This window comes from Petaurus breviceps, unplaced genomic scaffold (genome assembly GCF_028583685.1).
Source record: "Petaurus breviceps papuanus isolate PSGF00001 unplaced genomic scaffold, PetGlider_PUasm1.0 37, whole genome shotgun sequence".
In the NCBI taxonomy this organism is placed as follows: Eukaryota; Metazoa; Chordata; class Mammalia; order Diprotodontia; family Petauridae; genus Petaurus; species Petaurus breviceps.
The window spans coordinates 19,022,615-19,046,665 of record NW_027186296.1 but is presented as its reverse complement, the minus strand read 5'-3'; the positions used below and the strand labels follow the sequence as shown (position 1 = coordinate 19,046,665).

Below are 24,051 nucleotides of genomic sequence, written 5' to 3'. Positions count from 1 at the left end.
CTCTCTCTCTCTCTCTCTCTCTCTCTCTCTCTCTCTCTCCCTCCCTCCCTCCCTCCCTTCCTCCTTCCCTCCCTCCCTTTTCACTATACTCTTCACAGAGGCAAACTAGCTCTCTAGCTCCCAAAGAGAACTGAAGATTTAGATTCTAAATCAACTCAACAGAAAATTAGGAAACAACATATACTCAAATAAATACAAGGTAGTCCTGAGAGGAAGGGCAGGTAGGTGGTGGTAGTGGTCAGGAAAAACTTCTTGTAAAAGGTAGAGCTTGAACTGATTCTTGAAGAAAACCAGGGTTTCCAAATGGTGGAAGTTGAGGGAAGAGTACATTCTAGACATGGGGACAAGCTGTGCAAAGGTATGGAGATGTGGGGCATGTTATGGTTGGAACAGTATAGTCTAGATCATAGAATCTATGGAGAAGTATAATATATACAAAAGACTAAAAAGGTAGAAATGGGACGGGTTGTGAATAACTTTGAATACTAATCAGAGAAATTTATATTTTATCCCAGAGGCTCTAAAGTGGAAAATAAATATGTAGTTTATTCTGTATATATCTCACTCAAAATATTTTCTCTTCTTTCCCATTCCACATATAAGTATATTCCCAGGGCCAATATTACTGTCTCCTTTCCTCAAAGTATAGTCTTGCCTCAAGACCAGTTCTTCATCCTTTTTGTCACCTTCATCCTTCTTGAATTCTTTGTCAGTCTGGTGAAGCCTATGGACTCCTCAGAATAATGTTTTTAAATGTATAACATTACAAAGGAAACCAATTATATTGAAGTACAGTTATTTATATATATATGTGTGTGTGTGTGTATACATGCTTTATATGTATATGTGCATATATATGTTCACATACATAGGTATATGTTCAATATACATGTGTGTGTATGTATCACACACATATATCTGTCTATTTATTTAACGGACCCCAGGTTAAGGATACCTTCATAGAGGAATCAGATAACTGCCTGACTTGTATAATTTATGGGGCTCTTAAGAAAGTCTTCCCCAATGCCCCCAACCCAACATATTTCCTCTACTGATCTACTAACATTCTACTATTTGGGAGCCATACCTTTGGATCAAAGGAATCCTCTCTTAAATATTTCATAGAAATAGAAATAAGCTAACTTGGTCTAAACTCATTTTAAAAGACTTCTTTCAGAAACAGACAATTATCTCATAGCATTCCTCTCTGTGGGCTTTTGTCCTGAGAAGAGAATCTATGGGAGATGAGGGTAGACTAAGGGGATCAGTCCAGACGTCAGAAGAGTAAGGGAAGTTCTATGGAAGTGGTGCTGAACTGGAGGGAGCTCTCAGGAAGTTGGGGCAAGCAGCAATGCCTCTAAGAGGGACTGAGAGAAACAGAAAGGGGAGGTGGGGAAGGTGCCTAGAAGAAATTTTGCCTTTTTCACAGTTTCATAGAACTGCCATATGAGAATTTTGCATGGACATTATACTAATTATTGCATCATAATACACAATATAAATTATACCAATGAGAAATTATTTACAACTAGAAAACTAGGAACAGACATGGAGAAATAAGGGGGAGCAAAGAGGAAATATTTGACAGGAGCTCCAGAAAACTCATCTTTGGGGAATTCTTCCCCCCACCCTCTGAAATGCTGAATAAATATACTCTTTTCCCCTCTTAGATGATAAAAGAATTAAAATCTTCTGCTTCCTGGGAACATAGAGAAATGACTATAATTCAAGAGCAAAGAGTGTGGTCAGAGAACTGTGTGTGTGTGTGTGTGTGTGTGTGTGTGTGTGTGTGTATGTGAAAGAGAGAGAGAGAGAGAGAGAGGTGGGGTATTGGTGCAGGAGTTCTTATACATGTATTCTTTGTTTCCAGATGTCTTTTAAAGATGGCATTTCTCCTCAGTGGAATAAGAGCAGGGAGGAAATGAATTTTGAGACATTTTAGTATTGTCATTTTTATTTTATTTGCATAGACCAGTCACAAGTGCTGAATATGCTCCATATTTTAAGTTATTTCTTGTTTCTTTAAAAAGCATTTTATAATTGAATCTATATAAACTTTGTTAGTCCATGGTTTGTGGTTTGTTCTATGAAATGGGAAGGAGAAAGATTACTTCATTTTTTCTAATTTCTTTTTAAATTTTTTCTTTTATGATAATAAGAATTTATTTCCTCACCCTCCCATCCCATTCTCCCAATTTAAAAGGGGGAAAAAAAAGAAAAGAAAAACAAAATTTTTGTAATAAATATACATGGTCTAGAAAAACAAATCCCCACATTGGTCATGTCTGAAAATATATATCTCAGTCTACATCTTGAATCCGTTGACTCTGTCAGAAGGTGGGCAGCATTTTCCATCATCAGTCCTTCTGGATTCATGGTTAGTCATTGCATTTATCAGAGTTGTTAAGTGTTTCAAAATTGTTTGTCTTTGCCATGTATGTTATTATCATATAAATTTTTCTCCTGGTTCTTAATTTTTATTGTATAAATTGTTCTTACTTTACCCTGCATCAGATTGTTTTTTTCTCTTAGGAGCAATGAGTGGTCCAGAATCAATGCAAGGTCTTTGTGACTGGGCACACAGAAAATATTCCCTCAAGGGAGAAAGGCATGCGGACTGAAACTGTCAAAAAAAATTCAGCACATTGCCACCTGAAAATAAAGAATAAGACATACATTTTTGGACATAGCCAATGAAGGAGCTTGTTTTAACTCACTCTCATTTTGAGTTTTTGTTACATGAGTTTTGATCTTTTGTCCTATTGGGGTTAGGAGCACTCTTCCATTCTTTCTTTTCTGTCTGTTTCTCTGGCTTGTCTCCTAGTGTAGCTCTTGAGGGTAGAAAGAGGCATGATGAGGCCTGGGTGCTGATATAAAAATACTGTTTAGGTCACGAGGTGTAGCCTCTCTCTTCTGTTCTCTTTTCAGGAAAGGAGATGGTGGATTACATTTTCCAGTACCTGAGCACGGTGAGGGAGAGGCGAGTTACACCTGATGTTCAGCCAGGTTACATGAGAAGCCAGCTGCCTGACAGTGCCCCTATGGAGCCAGACAGCTGGGACGCTATCTTTGGAGACATTGAGAAAATCATTATGCCTGGGGTAAGAAATGGTCACTATACCAAAGGCCATTCAGTTTTGTTGTACCAATTTAAGGATACGAGCAGATGGTTGGTGTGAAGTGATGCCTAGCTTGCATTTTCTAGAGATTCAAGATGGACAATGTGCACACAATTTCAAGACTTCAGATGTGTTGACAGTGACTATCAATGCTTCATTTGCCTTGTTGAGTTGGGTGATTCAGGGTATTGGATTTCAGGACTGGACTGGCCAGATTATCGACAGTTAATAATCTTTGTCATCTTCAGTCATAGATTTGGAGCTGGAAGGAGCCTTAAGGGTCATCTAATCCAAACTGTTCATTTTGTAGATGAGGGAAATGAGGCCATGAAAAGTCACACAGATAGTAAGTAACAGAGTTGGGATTTGAATCCCCACCCAGTGTTCTTTATATTTTACCATACTGATTTGTTCATCTGTTTTCTTCATGTGTCAAGTGTCAGCTAAGCCTTTTGTGACAAAGTTCCTCCTAGTCTGCCTCCCCTACTGCCAATAAGTAGGGTATGTGCTCTGAGTTACTTTTCTAGTTATAGGGATTGATTTCATAGAATCACAGAATGTGGGGGCAAGGAGACACTTTAGAACATAAGAAAACAGAATGTTAGAATTTGGAGTGAATCTCATCCAACTCCCTCATTTTACAGGTAAGGAAACTGAGGCCAAAGAAGTGATTTGCCCAGGGTTAGACTGCCAGCTAAAGCACACTATCTTACACTTTCTTATCTGTCTTCCTTTGGGTCCAAGAGTCCATATTTATTTTTTTAAAGAACACATATTTGTGATAGAATCAAGGTTAGGGATGTAGTCTGTGTCCATGGAATAGAGGGAAACAAACTGGTTTGTGGGTGGCAAACCCTTGATTTTTTTCATTTCATTCAAACAGTGCTCTCCAAACTTGTTTGATTTCACATCTCTATTAATAAAAATTTTTGAGCAAATCCCCCAGTATGTGTATATTTACTTATTTATAAATTATAATTTATAGTTTATATTATATCATATATTATTATAATATATAATCATAAATTATAAACATGTACTAATAATTGTGTAATTGTAAAACAAATACAAATAAAAAAGGAATATCAAGATGAAATATTATTTGATCATAGAATCAATTGGGAGCCATCAGACTTTATTGAATAGAGGATTAATCAGACCTGTGCTTTAGGAAAATTTGGCATCTGAGTGGAGGATGGATTAGAATGGAGAGACTAGAAGCAGGGAGATCAATTGGCGGCCTATTGCAATAGTCCAGATGAAAGGTGATAAAACTGGCTGTGTGAATAGAGAGAGGGAGAGAGATAGGGAGGCAGAACCAACAAGGTGTGATAACTAATTGAATAAGATGTGGGTTGAGTGAAAATTAGGAGTTGAAGATGATACCTAGGTGAACCTGAATGACTGGAAGGATGATGGTATTCTTCACAGTAAGAGAGAAGTTTTGGAAGAAGTGGGTTTAGGGAGAATGAAAATGTAATGATAACTGCAATCCATCCATACCTGCTTAATCTGTGTGACCTACCCTGTACCACCCAAATGAAAAGGGAGAAGGCAGGGATCTAACTCACTGGTCACCATCTCTAAAGCAGAGTCCACCAGGAAGTGATCTGACAACAGTGGGTAGGTGTATGTACAATTTTCCCAATGGCACCAGCATAGCTGTTGTGGGTAGCTTATAGGAGAGGATGGGAGAAATAGGGAAGTGTTGGGTAAAAAGAATAGGTATGATTGTTTGGAGACAAACTTCAAGGGCTATTGTAGTGAAGGTAGATTGAGATCTTTTCCCACCCTCCAGTTGGTTAATAACATACTTTTGAGGTCAGGCTTAAGGCTTCACAAGGGAGCCTAGCTGCTGTTTGGAGATCACTGTTCTAATGTACTCATCTCAGTAGTCACCGGTGAGTCACCATCTGAGTTTAGGAACAAAGGAATGGAGTATTATACCATTGTTCAAAGTACTAAACAGGACTCTTTCTTTTTCTTTTTTGAGAGAGGCACACTGGTATGTTGCATGTAGTATTAGTCTTGGAGTCATTCAAATATGGGTTTAAATTCTGCCTCAGACATTTGCTGTATTACCAGGGGTAAGTCATTTGGACTTTCTGTTCTGTAAAATGGGAATACACAAACACACACATACACACATACACACCAGCTACCTCAAAGAGGTGTTGTGAGAACCAAATGAAAATAATGAATGGTGAAGTGCTTTGCCAACCTTAAGGTTATTAAACACTAGCTATTATTATTTCCTGCTATTGTTATTGTTATGGTAATTACTATTATTTCCTGCTAAAGTTCTTCAGGAACTGATATTCTTTCCATATGACAATTGTAGAAATGGAGAAATAATTTAGGTATGATTATGATTGAAAAGCTACTCATAATTGAGTGGCTTTCTGAGTCCAGACAATAATCACACATTCTTGTCCCATCTTCTAGAATTCAGCAAAAATACAGAACTTTATTTTCACAGGACTATAGGATCTTGCCTTGGAAAGCAACTTAGGGGTCACCTAATTCAACCCTGGTCATTGAATATGACTCACAATGCATTATTCACAATGACATTGTTATTTATTGTGTGATCATTTCTTTAACTGCGTAGAGGCTACCTCTTGTAATGGAAAGTGTGTGTGTTGAACTAGGAGTCAGCAGACTTTTAGTCGTGATTCTTCTAGTAACTCACTGTATGACTTTGGCCTTATTCTCTCACTACCCTTTCCTCACTTTCCACTGAGGAAAATTTCAGTTTCCTCATTTGTAAAACAAAGTTTCTTCTATCTCTAATATTCTGTGGTTCTATGGTTTTATTGACATGGAATGCTTGGATCCAAGTATTGTCCCATGTGGCCCAGGAAAACCATTCAACTACCTAACCGTTTATTAATAATCTGTATGGGGTGGCTAGGTGGCACAGTGAATAGAGCTCTGGCCCTGCAGTCAGGAGACTCTGAGTTCAAATCTGACCTCAGACAGTTGACATACTTACTAGCTGTGTGACCTTGGGCAAGTCACTTAACCCCAATTGCCCTGCCTTCTTCCCTCCAAAAAAAAAAAAGCAAACAGCAAATTAATCTATTATGTTCAAAGTGCTGAAGACAGGAACAAAAGGCAGCTACTGTGTGTAAAGCACTGGTGGTAGAGACCCCAAAATCCCTACTATATCTAAAGCATTGAAGATGAATTTTAAAAAATGTCCTTGCCCTCAGGTAGTTTACATTTTACAGTAGTGAGGGGTGGGGTAGGATGGGGAAGGAATACTGGTTCTCAGAAAAGTAAATACAAAGAATAACAAAGTATATAAAAAGTAATTACAAGTAATTACAATTACTGAAGTGGGTGGTGGAGTGGAGATCAGGAAAAACCAATAGAGAGTGGCAACCGAACTGTTGTGTGAAGAGAGCTAGGTTCAAGTTCAGTTGGAGGTGGAGTACCTTCCAGACTTGTAGGGCTAACTGTGCCATGGCAGATGGCATGTTTACTGGGAATAGCTGGTGGTCTACCATGACTAAAATGGAGAATGCAGTAAAAGGAATCATATAAAATAAAACTGAGTCGTGGCAATGAAATGAAGGGAAGAAGCTTCTGATAATCCTCGTGCTTTTTAACAAATTTCAAAATACCAGTTTTTAAAAAACACAAGTGAAACTTTATCAAAAGGAGCTGTTTCCTGGATGAGATGATCAGTGATTCCATTCTGTAGGATGACCCCTCTGTTAACTGTAATCTGGCAGCTGTCATCTCCTGCCTGCCTTCCTGCCTAAAAGGAAGCAAGCAAAGTAACGGTCAAAAAGTGATGGGGAAACAAACAGCTGATTTACTTGATGTAATGAAATCAAGTGGTTGTTGCTAGGCAGAGCCAAGGATGCTTATCTTAGGAAATAGGTGTCTGTCTGTTTTTGATAGTCTCATCAGGATTAGATACTTTATCTAGTGAGATGTATCTTGATATAGCCACTAGATGGTAGCAGTTGAGAGGGGGCGCCCATCAACAGCTACTGTTCAAGAATGATAATAGGACATAACTTTGAATCCCAAAGACTGAATCAGCCTCCTGAGATCTAACTAGGGGCAATGGTTCCTCGATTTCTTGGCTCTCCTAGAGGCATATCTTTGGTTAGCATCATCATCCATCCATCCATCCATCCATCCATCCATCCATCCATCCATCCATCCACCCATCCATCCATCCAGCCATCCATCCAGCCATCCAACAGAAATTCATTAAACGAACTGCACTGTTATGGACATCTGTGGAGAATAAAGATAAGATACATTCCCTCACCTAGCTTATGGTCTAGTAGGGGAGATAAGACCTGTGTGAGGTATAGGAGGAGTTCTAGCAATGGAGTCAAAAGAGCTGGTGTCAAATCCCTACCTCTGATACTTACCACCTGTAACCTTGAGCAAATCTCTGAGGCAAGTTTCAAAATGAGGTCTTCCTGACTGCAATGTGCAAGGCACTGTACTATTTGCTGGATTTTAGCACAGTGCCTGGCACATAGTAAGCATTATATATAAATGTGAGTTATTACTATTATTATTATTTTAAGATCTATAGAGAAAAATAATTACACACACTGAGGGTTAATTTAGCAAAGTCAAGAGATTCAATTAAATAAATGTTTATCAATTCAGTAATACTTTATCAAGCACCTAATATGTGCTATGCACTGGGAATAAAAAGGTAAAAACGAGAAGCCTTCAAGGAGATTACATCCTACTGTGCAAACACAGTGTGCCCATAAATAAATACAAACTATATACAAAGTAATTTTAAGAGGGAGAGAATGCTCATTGTTGGGGGCAACAGGAAAGGAAATGTGTAGGAAGCAGCATCTAAGCTCTGCTTTTTAGGAAATTAGGGATACATTTAGTGATATTTTAAGATGTTCCAAAAGTCTTAGTGTAGTTTTAGGCTATTAGAGCTTAGGGTGCAATATAGACATTTTATAGGAGTTTAGAAAGGGATAGGAAGGTCAGTGTGGTTGTTCCTCCACTGGAGTCATCAGAGAAGGTAATGAAGAGGGATTTGAATTGGGCCTTAACGAATTGGTAGATTTTGGATTGACAAAGGGGAGGCAGGAGGAGAGGAGTAGCTGCAGAAATTTGGGGGCTATAATCCAGCAAAGATAGAGGAGTATGAATGAAAGTGTCAGGGTTGCAGACAATATCAAACTGGGCTGGAACAGAAGATTTGGGGTGAGGTGGGGGAGTAGTGGAAGAGGAGACTGGAGAGAAAGAATGAAGGAGCCAGGGGAGCAAATGTAAACATTACCAAGAACTACTATATAGGATTCCTTTTTGATCTCGTCCAACTCTTCCTTTCATGGTGTAGTAGAAAGGACACCAAACTTGAAACAAGAAGATTTTGTTTTAGGTATCAGCTCTACCACATGCTAGTTATGAGTTTTGGTGAGTTGCTAAACTTCTCTGAAAAATGGGAATAATTATATTTGTACAACCTAAGGCACTGGGTAGCTAAAGCACCATGTAAATGCCAAATGTAACACCACTGTGCCTGTGTGAAATATACCTTACTAATGTAAAACATCAGGATTGCAACTAAGGGAGGGCCCATTCACAGAGAATTTCAGAATAGGAGTCCCAAAGGCCACTTCAATGAGTCCACTTCAATGTCCTTTCTTGGGAACTGTATGATGATTGAGCATTTATTTCACATCCCCATGGTACTGTTACAACCAACCAGTCAGTGAATGAGCATTTAATAAGTAGCTACTGTGTGCTACACTGTGCTGAGCTCTTGGGATCTTGAGAAAATTGTGATGGTTCCTGTCCCCAAGGAGTTTACATTCTATCAGAGGATTCAGCACATACACAAATAAATACAAGGTAGTTTTGGGAGGAAGGGCTCTAGCAACTGGGCGTGATGGTGGTAGTGTTCAAGAAACACTTTATGTAAAAGCTGAAGCTTGAACTGATTCTTGTAGAAAGCCAGGATTTTCCAGCGTGGAGGTGGGGGCGGGGGGGGGGGGCAGGAGTGCATTCCAGGCATGTGCACTAGCTAGTAGTGCAAAGGAATGGTGACATGGGGTATATTATGGTTGGGACAGTGTATGTCTAGATCATAGACTGTATGGAGAAGTATAATGTGTACAAAAGACTGGAAAGGTAGAAATGGACCAGGTTGTGAATAGCTTTGAATGCTAATCAGTGGAATTTATATCTTATCCCAGGGGTTCTAAAACATAACGAGGTGAGGAGACCTATAGTAAGACACAGTTTGAAAGAAATATACCTTACTAATGTAAAACATCAGGATTGCAACTAGACTGGTTACGTTATGTACATAACATAGAGAGTTTCCTAAAGTGCAGAGAGGTTAATTGATATGCACATGGTCACACAACTTGTATAAACTTCTCAGATCTCTATGACTTCAAGACCTGTCCATTAGGACAAGCTGCCTCTCCTGTATACACACACACACACACACACATATATTTGTGTCTCCTTGGATTGGATAGGACTGGATTGTTTCTGTTTAACCAGAGACTTTTCTGGGACATGAAGGGTTTCAGGTGACTTTAGAATTGATGAAGGGAAAATGCTCTTTAGATTTTGCTTAGGAAAAGTAATACGGCCCTGGCCCAGGTCCTTCCACTGTGCTGTGGAAGGAACCTAGAGCTCAGTGCTCTGATGTCCTCTGCATGTTCTCTCCCAGGTGGTTCACTGGCAGAGTCCCCACATGCATGCCTACTTTCCAGCTCTGACCTCCTGGCCGTCTCTGTTAGGAGACATGTTAGCAGATGCTATTAACTGCTTAGGATTCACCTGGGTAAGTAGCTGGGGCAGGGGAAAAGCTGGTATTAGAAGGGGGAACAAGAACAGGAATCATGGCCTCTTCCATCAGACTAGTGACCTATTTTCCTGTTTCCTTTTTTTGACTATGGCAACAAAGAATGTTTTGTGAGAGAGCGTAGTAATGCTTCTTGATAGAGGGGTGTATCATCACTATCACCCACAACTTCCCTCTTGTCATCATACCAAAATGTATCCTAATACTCCTTGAACCTATTTAGAGTTTTAGTCTATATTTTCTTTATTGCAAGGGTTCTTAAACCCAAGGTCCACAGTCTGTGGATAAATTTCAAGGAGTCCATGAATTTGGACGGGAGAAAATGACATTTTTATTTTTAATATAATTGATTTGCCTTATAATCCTATGTATTTTATTTCATGCATTTTAAAACATTCTAAAAAGGGGTTCATAATCATAAAAGGGTTTCTTAAGAACCCCTTCTCTAAAGGCGAGTAATATATTTTTGTGCCTTCTGCAATTAATACTTCATTTTATGTTCTAAAAATTTCAAGCTTTAAGCTGTGGTTATACATACTCCCCAGTTCTGCTCTTACGAGATTTGCTGAGAAAATCCATGTTTATCTAAATCATCCCCAGGCATATTCTCTGTAGCTACACCAGATGGAATTGGTGACCTCTGGCCAGCATTGTTAAGGGATTAGCTGACTTCTAATGGAGAGATAATCAGATGCTGGAAAGCTCCATTCTCTCTTTCCCTTTGCCAGCCTGAGAGCTGGAGGGTAGGAGGTTGGAGAAAGCCTGGGGGCTTGACTGTCACTCACTGATCTCTCACTCTGAGAGATCTCAGCTTCCCACTAGCAAAGGAGTGGTGTTAGATCAGGGGTTATGCAGAGGAACAGCTAGGGATGGGTGGGTGGGAATGTTCCTTTCAGGTTGTGTAGAAATCCTGACTTTTCCTTTTTCTGTTCCAGGCCTCCAGCCCAGCCTGCACTGAGCTTGAGATGAATGTCATGGATTGGCTGGCGAAAATGTTGGGCCTTCCTGAGCACTTCCTACACCACCACCCAAGCAGCCAAGGAGGAGGTGTCTTACAGGTGCCTCAGATGATGCCATGCTCTTGCATTTGGGACTGGAAAAAATGCTGATTCAGGAAGCGAATGATAAATCTGCCTTCCTACCTGTCTAGGCCTCCTGTTTACAATAATGTTCCTTCTGCCCCACTCACACTATACTATATCCTTTTTCATTTTTGTTTCCTTGCTTTCCCCTTCCTTCTTTCTCTTCTTATATTCCCTTTTTACCTTCTCCTTTCCCCTTCATCCTTTTCCCCCTTCATCCATCTTCTTTCCCTTTCATTCTTTCTTATTCTTCCCTCTTCCTTTTATCCTACCCTCTTCCCTTTCATTTTCTCCTTTCACCTTTTCTCTCTTCTTCTTGCTTTCTTTCTCTCTCTCCTTTATCCTTGTCTTCTTTTCTTTTCCCTACCTTCTCTCCTTAAAAGAAAATCAACAAATCATCATATTTCTATGATCATTCCAATCTAGCCTTTTTTGGTTTATGAACCTGACTTCCCCTATTTCTCTTCCCCACCTTCCGCAAACCATACACAGACACAAACCCCTTCCTGCCCATATGGTGAAACTGGATAAGGAGGATGGCAGATTACATGATTTAGGAGAGTTAATTCACAGCTTCTAGAAAACTAGAAAGAAGGGAGAAATGAGCAAGATATGTTTGTGGCCTTTGTATTCTTTGCCTATGATACTATCTCCTAAGATTCACTGTGCCAAAGTTGCTTAAATGGTTCAGTTTTTTTCTGTAATTTACTGAAAATGAAGGAGCCAGAGTCTGGGTTTTAAATTACTGACTGCTGGAAGTATCTGGAGATACAACAACCTTTTTAAGGCAATGGGATATAAGTCAGTGTTTTGAAACAGTTCAACTGGAGAGAATCAGGATCTGGCCATGTTGAGCTCCATATGTGTGAATGCCTATGTGTTTTGTGGGACATGAAGCAACTTAGAATGTTCACTTGAGGATTTTAAGAAACAACTCTGAAAACAAAGATTAAATGAGGAAATAAATGAGAACTCCAAATGACATGTAAAGAGATGTTTCTTTAGTAGGGGAATTAATTTATTTCTATAGTTTAGTCCTTCTTTATTAATTCCTGATTGATATGTGCTTTGACTTGGGAAGGAGAGAAGATACCCATTTTACAGATGGAGAGATTGAGCCCCTGAGGAGGGGAATGAGACATGTCATCAACTGAGCTGGGGTTAAGGACTTTCCTGCTTCCCTTGTAGCTCTGTGCTGTCTTAAAAAAATTTTTTTTTAGTAAGTTTCCATGTGCCTCCTTGTGTCTCTTGTTCTTTCCCCTACCCCTTCCTCCCTACCACCCCCTGCCATATTGGAAACTTAATCATTACTTACCAGGGACTGGTTGTTCTCTTCTCATCTTTTATGCTTTCCAGGATGATCCTTTGGCATTGTGATTTTTTGCTTTGTGCATTTAGCAAATTAGTAAGAGAGATATCCAGGTTCAGTATGTGTCTTGGTATACTGTGGACATGGGACAAACAGGAAAAGATAACAGAGGTTGGAGAATGATTTGAGGAGATGAGGAACAGCCTCAGGCAGAAATTGTTCTTTCTTGGGGTTAGTTGTAGAAATTAACAAAACTAAAAAAAATTCTGAAATATTTAGAGGGGGAGAAAAAAAGGGGCTGCCAGTCATGTCCTTTCTTCCTTCACAGAGTACAGTCAGTGAATCCACCTTGGTAGCTTTGCTAGCAGCCAGAAAAAACAAAATCCTGGACATGAAAGTGTCTGAGCCAGATGTAGATGAATCTTCCCTGAACTCTCGGCTTGTTGCTTATGCCTCAGACCAGGTGAGAGCTCATGTACTGAGAGAAGTAACTAACATGAAGTGAATGTGACTTTGAAAAATAACTTTTCTTTTTGACTACTATGAATGTGACAAATATCAACAAACAGACATTTTGATAAACAAAAGAATGCCAAGGAATGAGGATTATATATGAAACTTTGAATATATATTAGGCATGGCTTTTAAAAAAAAATTTAAAGTATTATTAAATTTAACCTGATAGCACCAACATTGCCTTACTCGTTTTTGTTTTTGTTTTTTGCTTTTTGGAGGGCAATTGGGGTTAAGAGACTTGCCCAAGGTCACATAGCTAGTAAGTGTTAAGTGTCTGAGGGCCGAATTTACGCAAGTCCTCCTGACTCCAGGGCCAGGGTGCTCTATTCACTGCACCACCTAGCCGCCCCTGCCTTACTTATTTTTATCCATATTTATCTTTATTCTGAATTTTCTTCTTTCTTCTGTATATTTTTAAAATGTTTATTATGGTTGGTTTTTTTTTTTATCAGTGTTACCAATCTCCTTCCCCTGCTAAAAAAATGAAAAAAAAAGCTTCCCTTGAAATAAATAAGTACAATCAAGCAAAATAAATGCACATATGGTCATATCTGAAGATGGATGTCTAATTCTGTACCTCTAGTCCATCATCTCTCTGATTTAAAATCAATGACCTTGGACAAGTCACTTAACCTCAATTGCCTTGCCTTCCCCCCCACAAAAACAAACAAAAAATCCCAATACAAAATCAGTCTTCTGGAGTCTTTGTTGGTCCCTGGACTGATCATGGGTTGCAAGACTTACAGTGTTGTTTTCCTTCATAGTGTCATAGTCATTGTGTAAGTTATTCTGGTCCTGCTCATTTCACTCTCCATAATTCATATATATCTTCCCTCATTTCTCTGAATCTGTCACATTCTCATTTGTTACTTTTTAATCATTTGTCACATTTTGTCATATAACACAATAATATTCTATTCTATTCATATTCTATAATTCGTTTAGCCATTCTCCAGTTGATGGATACACCCTTAGTTTCTGGTTCTTTTCTATAGTAGAAAGTGTTCTTATAAATATTTTTGTCCATAGGAATCCTTTCCTTCTTTTTCTGACATCACTGGGGTATAGGCCCCAGTGGTATTGTTGGATTTGCTCTTGGGTACCAATATCTGAACCAGAGAATGAATCCTTACTTCCCACCATGACTGTCCTCTTTATACTTTACCTCATGGTCTCTCCTCTTGGCCTGGATGGATACTTCTAAGGGCAGGGGTCAGCAAACTATAGCCTGAGGGTCAAATCTAGTCAGTTGCTTGTTTGTTGTGAGCTGAGAATGGTTTTTACATTTTAAAATATGTATTAAAACAGCCGGCTGGCAAGATTTGGATTGGGCCATAGTTCATTGTCTTTACTCTAGAGTCCTGTCATGCCCACTTTCTTTTTCTATCAAAAGCCTCCATGGAGGATGAAGGCTTGACTCTCAGAGGGTTGGCCTCTCTTCTCTCCTGGTTTGTTTGTACATATAATTTGCCAATTCCTGTTCCTTTTCCCTGGGCCTTTATTCAATTGAATTTGTCTCAGGCACAAAAATTTCAAGTTATCATTACTTCACAAGATGAATTCTCGAGCCAGTATTTGACTTTCCAGCACTTCTGTGTTCTGAAGTGGCATTTGATCCCCTTTAAACCCTGCCTGAGACATTCCTTAGTGTGATTCTGCACCAGTCATTTAAGCTCTTTGTGTCTCAATTTCCTCATATGTAAAATGGGGATGATAGTGCCTACCTTACAGGGTTGTTGTGACGATCAAATGAGTTAACACACTCAAAGTGCTTGGCAAACCTTAAACTCCTATGCACATGTCATCATGATCATCATTATTGCAACTCTGCTAGGAGTTAGTCCTAGGAGAGTGCCTAATGTAGAGTTGATTCAAACCCTGCTATAGACACTTAATGGCTGTAAGACCTTAAACTCTCTTAGCCCATTTCTTTATTTATAAAGTGAGTATGATAATAGTTAAAACAGTTGCCTCAGAGTGTGTGACATGAGGCTCCAGTGAGATAAAATATGTAAAGTGCTTTGCAGAAATATATGAAATGGTTCAGTAGAGCCATTATATATATATATATATATGTTAAATATATAAATATGTAAAGAAAATATATAAAATATATAAAGTAGTTCGGGAAAGTAATGGCTATGGAGTCACAGGACCTAGGTTCAAATCCTGCACCTGCTACTTTATAGCAGTGTGACCTCAGACAGGTCATTGAATCTTTTTGGTTCAATGTTTCCTCTTGTACAAAATGGGAGTGTGGTAGGGTTTGGATGGAACGGGCTTTAAGGTCCCTTCCAACTCTAAATCTATGATCTTACATAAATGCTTAATGTCAGGAGGTGGTGTTATTCTCTCTCATCTGTTTAGGCCCATTCCTCAGTTGAAAAGGCTGGTCTGATTACACTTGTGAAGATGAAATTCCTGCCTGTGGATAAAAATTTCTCCCTCCGTGGTGAAACTCTTCAGAAAGCTATTGAAGAGGACAGAAAACGGGGCCTAGTGCCTATTTTTGTAAGTTGGAATGAATGAATGTACTTCATGAGAATTGAAGGGAAATAAGTTGATGTGATTTTGAATGATAGACAATGAATGTGGGGAAGGGGCTTTGGTTGAGAGAAGATAAGCAATATACTTTAAAAAAAAAGGAATGGAAATAATATTCTAAAGTCAGCTAGAGTAGCTAGTGGATTAATATTTGTGGTCGGAGCTTCATTTAAAAAAAATCAGATTCATAAGTTGAGCCCACCCACCATGGTAATCTAATCTTGTTTTCTTTTCAGGTGTGTGCTACCTTAGGGACCACTGGTGTCTGTGCATTTGACTGCTTGGCAGAGCTGGGGCCTATTTGTAAGCATATGTCCTGTCTGGCTAAGATAATTTATCCAATGATTTTCTACATTTGTTAACCAGTTGGAGGTCACCTTGGATTCTTTGAGGCTATGCCAGCAGAACACTAGATCTGACAGATCTTACCAAGCTGGGTAGACTTTTAGTTTGGCCTTGGTGACAAATTGTATGTTATGTTTTCCAAGGACCAGCTTATGTAAATTCAGAGAGACTTATTGCTGGTATTTATTTATTTTTGATGGGGGTGGGGGTAGAGAGGAGAGGAGTTATAGCAATTCACAAAGACTAGCTAATTAGATCTGCAGGGGTAGTGGTCTGAACTGGTGAAGGGAATTATGTACACTAACAAAATCACAGCACTCTGAAGTGTTGACAGTGTGAAACTGCTTTGGGGGGAGGGACTTAACTCCTGCCTTTCCTTGACCAGCCAAGTCTTGTTTTTAATATAAGGGCAGAAGGATCACAGAAGGTAGCTAAGGACCCCCTCTTAGCTAACCAGTGTTATTGTTCTCTCAGTGAATATTGCTGAAAGGAACAAATTTTTAGCTTCATCCGACCTTGTTCCCTTTCCTAGAAGGTAGACATCTACAAATCTCACAGACTTCTGTTCTTCCACCTGAGTGAGCCTAACCCAAGTTGTTAGGGTGTATGGGGCCTCCACTGAATAAGTTTCTATTTGAAGCCATTGGGAGAAGAATGTAGGGGTGGAAGAGAGATGAAAAGGAGCAAAGTTGATAGGAACTCCAAATCTCACTGTTTGGACTTCAAAGTTTGATAATCTGAGAGAAGAGTAATATTTCTCCTGTAGTTTAATTTAGGGTCTGCTAAATGTGTTGATACTTCTCACTAAAATGGAAGAACAGATAATCACAATAACAAAAATCATATTGACATAATGTTTTAAAGATTTACAAAGCACTTTCCTAACCTAGGCCAGGAGACTCCCTGACCATGCTTATGGGTATCTTTCCCCAGTGACAGAAAAAAGGAAGTCAGATAGTTTATGGATTATTTTGAATGAAGAAATAAAGAAGTATCCTTATTTCTCATCTTATCCCTGGGATTCAAGCAGGGATGATTTCAGGCTCTTCTTGAAAGAAGAAAAGGGATATCATCATGTTTCATCTGTCCTATTTCCATCTTTCCTCTTTTTTTCTGGTTTCAGAAATTGAAAATGCCTTATTCCACATATATATTGGGCTGCACTTTCCACTTTGGCCCATGATTGAATTTCAGTCAAGTCCAAATGTCAGAGGAGAGAAATCCTTAAATTCCTCTGTGAAACCAGGACTCTGTGATTTCCAATATCACAACGCTAAATCTATGATTCTATCACCCTCTGCCCCAGTGAATTGAAGAAGCTAGGTGCTCATGCTTCTTTCTAGGATGATATTCCTGTTCCTAGATCAAGGCAAAATGCTACCATTTTCTTTACCTCTCACCATAGGTGATTTTCTTGGCCTGAGCCCTGAGCTGTGTGCTCCTTTTTAATTCAGATGATTGAACTGAAGCTAAAAATAGATCACTATGGACAGGCTCAGAGTAGCATCACCCATCCTTACCCATGCTAACTTATTTCAAGAATTCTTGGAGTCACGTAGGCTTTTGCTTCAACAGGTGCTAGTGAGGGCCTATGGCTTCATGTTGACGCTGCGTATGCAGGAACTGCTTTCCTCTGCCCTGAATTCCGAGTGTTTTTGAAGGGTGTTGAGTATGCTGATTCGTTTACTTTCAATCCTTCCAAATGGATGATGGTTCATTTTGACTGTACTGGTTTCTGGTGAGTGCAGCTTGCTAAGCCCCGCATGCAGTATCATCGTCTGCCTCTGAAGAGGCCTCGGCCAACAATGTCCATCTTACTACTCACAGGGTCAAAGACAAGTACAAGTTGCAGCAGACCTTCAGTGTGAATCCTGTCTACCTCAGGCACGCCAACTCTGGAGCAGCCACGGACTTTATGGTGAGAATTTTAGAACTACGAGCAACCTCAGAGATCTAGTTCAATTGTCATTTTCTATATGAGGGAACTTAGGCCCTACATTTGGATTTAGATTGTTTCTAGACATTTGTTCATTCAATAACATATACTTGCCCACATTGAACTTTTTAGTAATCATTTATACAGGTTTCTAATATCTCTGTGTAGTTTATTCCTAATGACTTGATCTACTATAATTGGCAAAGTAGGAATTTTTTCAATATGATCTTTCCATATAATTTATGTATTTATTTTAAAATATTAGGTTATACCTGTCCCAGAACTAGTCTGGATTTTTTTAACTGCTTATACATCTTCATCTAGAGAGATACTTATTTATCCCTACCCTTTTTTTCATATCTTATCAGTTTCCTATTCATTAAAAACATTCCCTTCAATCCCACAATGACTCAGTTTGGAAAAAAAAAGTCTTTTCTGAAGAACCTTATTAAAGACTTAAAAGTCTTGGGGTGGCCAGGTAGCACAGTGAGTAAGAGCACCGGCTCTAGTGTCGGGATGACCTGGGGCTCAAATCTGGGCTCAGATACTTAGCACCATATCCAGAAATAACTGGCTGTGTAACCTTGAGCAAGTTACTTAACCCCGATTGCTTTAAAAAAAAAAAAAGACTTAAAAGTCTAAATAAATTAGGTCAACAGGTTCTTTAACCATAGACTGTGTCCCTAGGGCCAGTATGTTGCCCCCATGTTAAGGCAGCTTAGGTAGTATAATAGGTGAAGCATTAGACCTAAAGTCATTAAGTCAATTAACATTAATTAAGTGCTAATGTGCCAGGAACTGTGCTAAATTTTGGGAATACAAATAAAGAAAAGAAGGACAGTCCCAGGGCAGCTAGGTGGCACAGTGAATAGAGCACCAGCCCTGGAGTCAGGAGGATCTGAGTTCAAATGTGGCCTCAGACACTTAACACTTACTAGCCATGTGACCTTGGGCAAGTCACTTAACCCCAATTGCCCTGCCTTCCCCCCTCCAAAAAGCCACCAAAAAAAAAAGACAGTCCCTGCCCTCAAACAGCTTACAATCTAATGGGGGAAGACACTATACAAAAGGAAGCTGAAAAGGGAATGATGTTGGTAGACTTGAAACCAAGCAGAGCAGCCGATGGGAAATGACATTAGATGGAAAATTATGAAACTTTCAGGGAAGCTTTGGGAGGAGTTTATTGCTCTGTCCTCCAGCCTTCCAGTTAGAGGAGAGAGGTAAGTGAGGGTGCTGAAGAGGCTTTGAGTATCAAAGCTGAATATATATGTAGAGTCAGGAAGACCTGAAGTTAAAGTTTGCCTCAGACACTTATTAGCTGTTTGATCCTGGGCAAGTAACCTGTTGTTTGTAGACCTGTTTCCTCTTGTATGAAACCAGGGATTTGGATTCTGATGACTTCCAAGATCCCAACCCTAAATCTGTGATCCTTACCACCCTTTTCTCTGATGCTTTAAAGAAATTGGACACTCAGTTTTCTCTCTAGAATGATGCTTCTGTTCCCAGATCATGAGAAAATATTGCTATTTTCTTTACCTCTCATCATAGGTGCTTTCATTACTGTCCTGGCCTGAGTCCTGGAGTACTCCTTTTTAAACTCAGATGCTTGAACTGAAGCTAAAAATAGATTGATATGGACAGGCCCAGAGTAGCATCTTTATGTCACTGGGCTAATGAATTTACTTCTCTGGGACCAGAGAGTGTATCTTATCACCCTAAGATCGATGCTGAGCATTCTGACATCAGGGAAAACCCCACTGTTCACTATGGAACTATGGAGCAGAGCAGTAGGGAATTGGAAGCACCACAGTTGAGCCCTCGGGGGATGATTTGTACCTGTAAAAAAGTATCATAGGCCAATGACCTCTGGTATAAGAGTGCTTGTGTTTCACAAGGGGTGTAGAAAACCCCATAACAACTCAAACCAAAGAAGAGCTAGACCTGGGATAGCCTTGATAAAACCAACTGTCCATCCATGCCCCAGGCTGCAAGATTTGTTTGTAGAACCATCCTGTTGAATCAGCATGGGCTAATTTCAGATTAAAAACAACAAATTCATAATGCTGGGCAGAGTTCTAACTAGCAATATTGATGCCAAGGGCAGGCAGCTAGAAATGACACTTAGGGCAAACAGCATTACACATGCCCCCTGATCAGCTTTGTAGTTCATGATGTCAGAATAATATAAAAAATAAATGAAATAAATTCAGCTGACAAGGAGAAGAAGTTCAGGGGCCTTATTCATGGTAGGGAAATGGGGGCCAGTGTCCCTGGTTGTCTTTTGGGAGATACCCCAGGCAGAAGCATAACTAGGATTTTTTTTAAACCAGTAGCAAAAATGGTTATATGGACAAGGGAACTCAGAGGTTATTAAGTCCAATTTCCTCATTTAATAGATGAGAATACTCATGAACATAGAACATAGTGACTTCCTCAAGGCAGTAAGTCTCAGGTTGTCTCCAAGACAATTATTTTTTCCTTTTTTGCCATGCTCTAGATCACCAGGAAGGACTGAATGGAGGAAGTCCACTCCTCTATGAACGTGCCGGTTATAAAGCCCCTAGCTTCCCTATTATAAGTTATACATCTGACTCTACAACTTTACAAGGTTGGTGCTAGGGAGAATACCACCTCTGGGAGAGCAGTGTAGTGCCAGGTCAGGGGTGAGCTTGCCTGGTGTGCATTCACTGAGAGAAGGAAGCCACCATTGAGTAACTTCCTATTTTAAGTAATTTTTCTTATTATCTAAGAGCTAGTTAGAGAGACATCATGTAGCATTGGATAGAGTCTGCCTTGGAGTCAGGAGGATGTAGGCCATGTGACCCTGAGCAGACCAGGCAATTCTCTATCTATCTATCTATCTATCTATCTATCTATCTATCTATCTATCTATCTATCTATCTATCTATCTATAATATCTACAATGCAGAGTAGGTAGCAATATGCATTGACAGAGGGAATTTCTTCATTGGAAATTCCCTATGCCTATTAAATTACAGGTGGGATCCTCCCAAATTAGGTGCTAGCTTTATTAGTTTCTGTGCTACTGAAGGATTGAAGGTGATATCTAAATATACACTTAACACACTTGCAAATTGCAGAATCTTTAAAAATAAATTTTTATTTTAATGTCCTGGGAAACGCTTCACTCGACCTGCCCTAGTTACAGTTCTGATGCTCTTGGAGCAGAGCATATGATGAAGAAAGCAAAGTCAACATTCTTTATATCTATATGCCTGTTAAAATGAAAGCAGCCCAGCAAACTGTAACCATTTGGAAACTGGAATGTTACTTTCATCCCTGTAGAAACAAGATTTGAGTCAACTTCACTTGTTAGAAAAGGCTAGCCTTTTCTTGTAGTCTCATTCTCTGTCTCCCTCTGCTGGCCTGCCTCTGGAAAGAGAATTTATGGTATCTGGATTTTCTTTAGAACCCCAATATTGACTGCCCTTCATAAGCACATTCTAAATCAAAGTAGAGATGTCATAACCATTTGCCTGTTAGGAAATAAGGGACCAGGGACAGAGGTGAGGAAACTGGGATAGGATTGGGTAATTACATGTGCAAACTTCCAGTGTTATTTGACAAGACAAATTTTTCTTGGAAGTAAATGGGGATCAGGCTAGGGATAGATGGATGCAATGGTTGCTAGTTAGAGGTGCTTCCTGGGAACCATTGATTCACCTATGGCTACTTTGTTACTTACTGGTATCAAAGGATCTGCAAATGTTTTTTGAAGCCTTTGGTCCACTTGTTTGATATACCTTCCCTGTTAAATGACCAGCCTTGAACTTTCAGCTTGGTTGATTTTGGCCATCATAAGGACAATTTACTGTTATTAGTAAATTCTAAAACAAACCACAGAGAATAAATAGTACTAAGGATCTGAAAGGCTTAAGAAAAGTTAACTTGGGGTGGCCCTGGAGTCAGGAGGACCTAGGTTCAGATCTGGTCTCAGAAACTTGACACAAAAAACTAGCTGTGTGACCTTGGGCAAGTCAACCCCAATTGCCCTCCCCTCCCCTCTCCTCTCCAAAAAGCAAAAAAAAAAGTTAACTTCAGGTTAAAGAGAGGCCAGAGGGAAAATCATGATGGGGCAATAGGTTGAGTCAATCAGCATTTGTTGTTCTTCAGTCACATTGGACTCTGTGAGTCTATGGGATTTTCTTGGCAAAGATATTGGAGTAATTTGCCATTTCCTCATCCAACTCATTTTATAAATGAGGAAATTGAAGCAGATAGGGCTAAGTGACTTGCCCAGGGTCACACAGCTATTAAGTGTCTGAGGCCAGATTTGAACTCATGAAGGCCCAGCGCTCTAGCCACTATGGCCACCTAGTTGCCCTATTTAATTTTTTTTTTAAAGCAATTGGGGTTAAGTAACTTGTTCAAGGTTACATGGCCAGTTATTTCTGGGTGTGGTGCTAAGTATCTGAGCCCAGATTTGATCCCCAGGTCATCCCAACACTGGGGCCGGTGCTCTTACTCACTGAGCCACCTGGCCGCCCCTGCCCTATTTAATCTTGCATTTGTATTATGCTTTGTACTTTTCAATGTATTTTCCCCCACATATATTATCTTACATAATAAAATGTTAGACTATGACTTTTGAGCTTCATTCCCTGATATTCACCTCTTTAGGGACTTTGGGGACTCCTAGAAGTAAACAAAAGCCCCTCAATCCAGAGGTTCTTAGAAAATAACAGGACAGGGCCCTAAAATGACATTCAGAGAAGAAATCTCAGTGACCACCTCTACTTGCCTCCTAGGGCCTGACTTGCAGTAGCCATGAGGGATTTAGTCCCATAGTCCTCTGGGAGAGGTTGTTTGGTTTCACTATGTGGATGGCAAAATCTCTTCCTCCTCCCTGGAGGCAGCAGCTTCTGTTGTCATGGTGATGGTGAATGCCCCAGGAAGGCAGGGAACCAGCTGATGCCAGGCTGTGGCCACCTTTGTTTCTGACCTGTGGGTCTGTTCTTTTCTTCTCAGCACTGGCAGATTCCTTTGAGCCGGCGATTTCGTTCTATCAAACTCTGGTTTGTGATCCGTTCTTTTGGGGTGAAGAATCTCCAAGCCCACGTCAGACATGTATGTTGGTTATAAATGATGCTGTGTGTTGCATAATTTTCTAACATGGAAGTAAATCAGAGGTTGACTGTAGGTCAGCCTGACCAGGAAAACTATAGTAGTTGGACCAGGAGGCATGTTGGAAAACTCTTGAGGTCTGTTTATTCTATGTAGCACTTTCTCTCTTGTCTCTTTTTCTCCGCTCTTCCTCCTTGTCTTCCCCCTCCCTCCTCCTCTTTTTCTTGTTCTTCTTCATCTTTTCTCTCCCCCCTTTAGTTGGGAAACACAATATTCAAACCAACCCCATCCCCAACAATTTTTTAATTAAATAGTGACAAAATAAAAATATAAAATATAAGCTTTTTTCTGTGGGTTAGGAATTCCAGCATTATGGTATAGAGAGAAATTTCTATATCACTTTTTATGTCAGGATCTGTGATTTCATGAGATCTCCTAAGTGTGGGAACTCCAAAGTCAATTCAGTAAGCATTTATTAAGCTCTTACTTTGTGCCAGTTGCTGTGTGTAGCAGCAAGTACCCCAAGCATCCTCAGGGTTGCTGCCAACACAGATTCTTGGATCTGCTTTGATAAAGGAAAGCAACTCAAAATGGGTTAAGAAACTTACTTTAATCAGTCAAACATGTATCGTTTACCTAGTTCAGGGGGAAAAGGTCAGCACCCCAAACGTCAGAATATACAGACAGAATTATCAAGACAGAGAAACAGATCAAGTAGACAGTTTTCAAACTGTCCAACCATTACATTCATACCAAATCAACATCTGGGTTTTTCAAAGCCGGGGGGCTCTCAACAACGGCTTCCCAGAGTCTCATCTGATCAAATCACAGAACACTTCTCAAAGTGAGCCCCAAAACAGAGCCTCAAATCAAGGTCTGTATAGCCTTCTCCTGGCTCAGAGAATGCAACAACCCTCTGGACCCACTGGCCAATCAAAAAGTATCTACTGAAAAACAAGCCTCCCACCCCAGGCTCCAGTGCACTTTAGCCTAGGGGCAGGGAAGATCTTTAAATTTGCATTTACATTACACTGTGCTAAGCACTGGAAATACAAATACAAACAAAAATAAAGATAGATTTCACCGGTACAGATCCACTCCCTACAGTTTAGAAAGTCCCAGGATATTGAGTCCCATAGAGGTTGAGTCCCGATTCTTGTAGTGTGTGTCAGAGGGAGGATTCCTGATTTCAAATCTAGACTCTCCCAAGTATACCATATTTCCTCTCATGTTTACTGCTTCTTGTTTGTTCTTCAGTATATTAAAAAAAGCTAAGATTTCATCCATGC

The 24,051-nt window shown here is 39.8% G+C and overlaps 1 protein-coding gene across 1 annotated transcript in view; it reads left to right on the top strand.

Moving 5' to 3' along the window:
• HDC (histidine decarboxylase) overlaps positions 1 to 24,051 on the top strand; it is a 31,519-nt gene that overhangs the window by 438 nt on the left and 7,030 nt on the right. Inside the window, exons 2-10 of the mRNA XM_069097501.1 lie at positions 2,929 to 3,101; positions 9,811 to 9,924; positions 10,881 to 11,003; positions 12,665 to 12,799; positions 15,220 to 15,363; positions 15,633 to 15,699; positions 17,317 to 17,479; positions 17,569 to 17,659; positions 22,667 to 22,765. Of these exons, the coding sequence (XP_068953602.1) occupies positions 2,929 to 3,101; positions 9,811 to 9,924; positions 10,881 to 11,003; positions 12,665 to 12,799; positions 15,220 to 15,363; positions 15,633 to 15,699; positions 17,317 to 17,479; positions 17,569 to 17,659; positions 22,667 to 22,765 (1,109 nt within the window). The remainder of the gene's footprint in view (positions 1 to 2,928; positions 3,102 to 9,810; positions 9,925 to 10,880; positions 11,004 to 12,664; positions 12,800 to 15,219; positions 15,364 to 15,632; positions 15,700 to 17,316; positions 17,480 to 17,568; positions 17,660 to 22,666; positions 22,766 to 24,051) is intronic.